Source organism: Mus pahari, chromosome 14 (assembly GCF_900095145.1).
Source record: "Mus pahari chromosome 14, PAHARI_EIJ_v1.1, whole genome shotgun sequence".
Lineage (NCBI taxonomy): Eukaryota > Metazoa > Chordata > Mammalia > Rodentia > Muridae > Mus > Mus pahari.
In genome coordinates, this window is record NC_034603.1 from 52,720,532 (window position 1) to 52,722,802 (window position 2,271).

Consider the following 2,271-nt stretch of genomic DNA (forward strand, 5'->3'; position numbering starts at 1 on the left):
TTTTTTGGTTTTTCAAGACAGGGTTTCTCTGTGTAGCCCTGGCTGTCCTGGAACTCACTCTGTAGACCAGGCTGGCCTCGAACTCAGAAATCCACCTGCTTCTGCCTCCCGAGTGCTGGGATAGTTCCCTCTGATTCAATGCAAGTTGTATGACTTAGTGGCAAGCTCTCTTACCCAATGAGTTATTTCATTGACCCAAAGCTTTAAATTTTGAAAGGCAATAATTAACATCAAATGAACAACAGAGGTTTTAATTTCCTTACAGACATTAAATTTTAATGAAAAGAGTTTTGCTGGGTGTGTTGATACACGCCTTTAATTCCAGTACTTGGGAAGCAGGTAATTTTTATGAGTTCAAGGTCAGTCTGAGCTACATAGTTAAAACCCCATTTTAACAAAGCAAATAAACAAATAAACAAATAAATACAGATATTTTCATAAGAAGTAATCTTTCATAAAACCAGTTTGAAAAAATGAATAAAAAAAGAAACCTAGATTTGTACACCTTTAATCCCAGCATTTGGGAAGGCAGAGAGTGGTAGATCTCTTTAAGTTCAAGACCAGCCTGATCTATAGAGCGAATTCCAGGTCAGCCAGGGCTGTTACTCAGATCAACCCTGACTCAAAGAAAACAAAACAACAATGAAAACAAACAAAAAAACTCTCTTCATAAACTGGGTATAGTGGTACATGACTCTCAGAATTTGGGAAGCAGATCTTAGGGCTAATATGGTCTCAGAAATGAGTTCCAAAACAGCCAGTACTACACAGAAAAATCCTGTCCTCAAATCAACAACAATAAAAAGCCTTTTAAACCTTCTGTTAATTACTATAGTAAATCAATTCAATGTACATTACTAAAATAGATTAAAAAAATATCAAACACAATACCAAAACAGACATTTGTGAAGCTCCATTTACGAAATAAAAAAAAATATATATATATATATTTATACTAAACCCAAGTAAATTGTCACAATTCCTCAAAATGATTAATGTTTATTAATATAATATACACTTATGCTTATAAATTATGCGTTCAGACTGTTAGATAAAAATGACATTTTAGAGTTTGAGAAAATTATGTCCAATTACAAATTAATATTATTGTAAATAGAATATTAATGTATATAAATGAAAGACGAAAAGCTATGTTTCAAATTATGCAAGACACAAAATACTCTATAGATTAACAAAATATTTCCTAATATTTAAAATTTTCAGTTACGTTTGGTGGCTTGTACATGCAAATTCAGTATTCTAGCTGAGAGAGGAAGGTCAAGAGTGCTAGGTCAGACCAAGATAGGACCCTATCTCGAAAAAACTGTTTCCCCAATTATCATAATTTATTATGAATTACAGATTTTCCAGGAAAACCAATTTTATTAGTAACTTAAAAGAATCCAAACTAGGTTGGTGCTTCCTTAGACTTAACTCACAAATCACCAATTATCAGGTCATTATTTGACAACCTGAGAGTTAAGAAACTTAATCCTTAATCCACAAATGATGTTAAAGGGATGATAGCTAATTCTGTCTTTACATAATATCATATCGTGACACTTTACAGACACTGTTTTTCACTTACATTTTTGTCTTTCAGCCAGGGGGCCCCTGCAGCAGGCTGATAGCCCACAGGATATCTCCTTGAAGTCTATGTGATTGTCACGATTTTCATCAAAAGCATTAAATAAACCTATAATAATAATAATAATAATAATAATAATAATAATAAAATAATACTATGAATCATAGTCAACAAACTTTCTAATGTTATGCTAACATGTTTATGAAGTCAAGACTGTCTCTTATAAAGTGGTGTAGTGTTCCGAATAGGAATGATCCTCAGACCCATGCATTTAAATGCTTCGTTCATAGGGAGTGACACTATTAGGTGTGGCCTTGCCACTATGTCACTGTGTTACTATGGGGATGGCCTTTGAGGTCTCTTATGTCCAAGCTATGCCCAATGTGTCACAGTCTTCTTTTGCTTCCAGTGGATCCCGTAGAACTCTCAGCTCCAGCATCATGTCCGCCAGGCTTCCTCCCATGATAATGGACTAATAAACCTGTGAAACTATAAGCCAGTCTCAATGAAATGTTTTCCTTTTTAAGAGCTGCTGTTGCCATGGTGTCTTTCACAGCAATAAAACACCAAGACAAGTGGCTACATTAAAAAACAAACAAAACGGCTGGGCAGTGGGGGCGCATGCACTTGGGAGGCAGAGGCAGGTGGATTTCTGAGTTCGAGGCCAGCCTGGTCTACAGAGT

The 2,271-nt window shown here is 35.2% G+C and overlaps 1 protein-coding gene across 1 annotated transcript in view; it reads right to left on the reverse strand.

Annotated features, from left to right (window-relative positions):
* Usp32 (ubiquitin specific peptidase 32) overlaps positions 1-2,271 on the reverse strand; it is a 137,988-nt gene that overhangs the window by 69,187 nt on the left and 66,530 nt on the right. Inside the window, exon 6 of the mRNA XM_021212704.2 lies at positions 1,589-1,696. Within this exon, the coding sequence (XP_021068363.1) occupies positions 1,589-1,696 (108 nt within the window). The remainder of the gene's footprint in view (positions 1-1,588; positions 1,697-2,271) is intronic.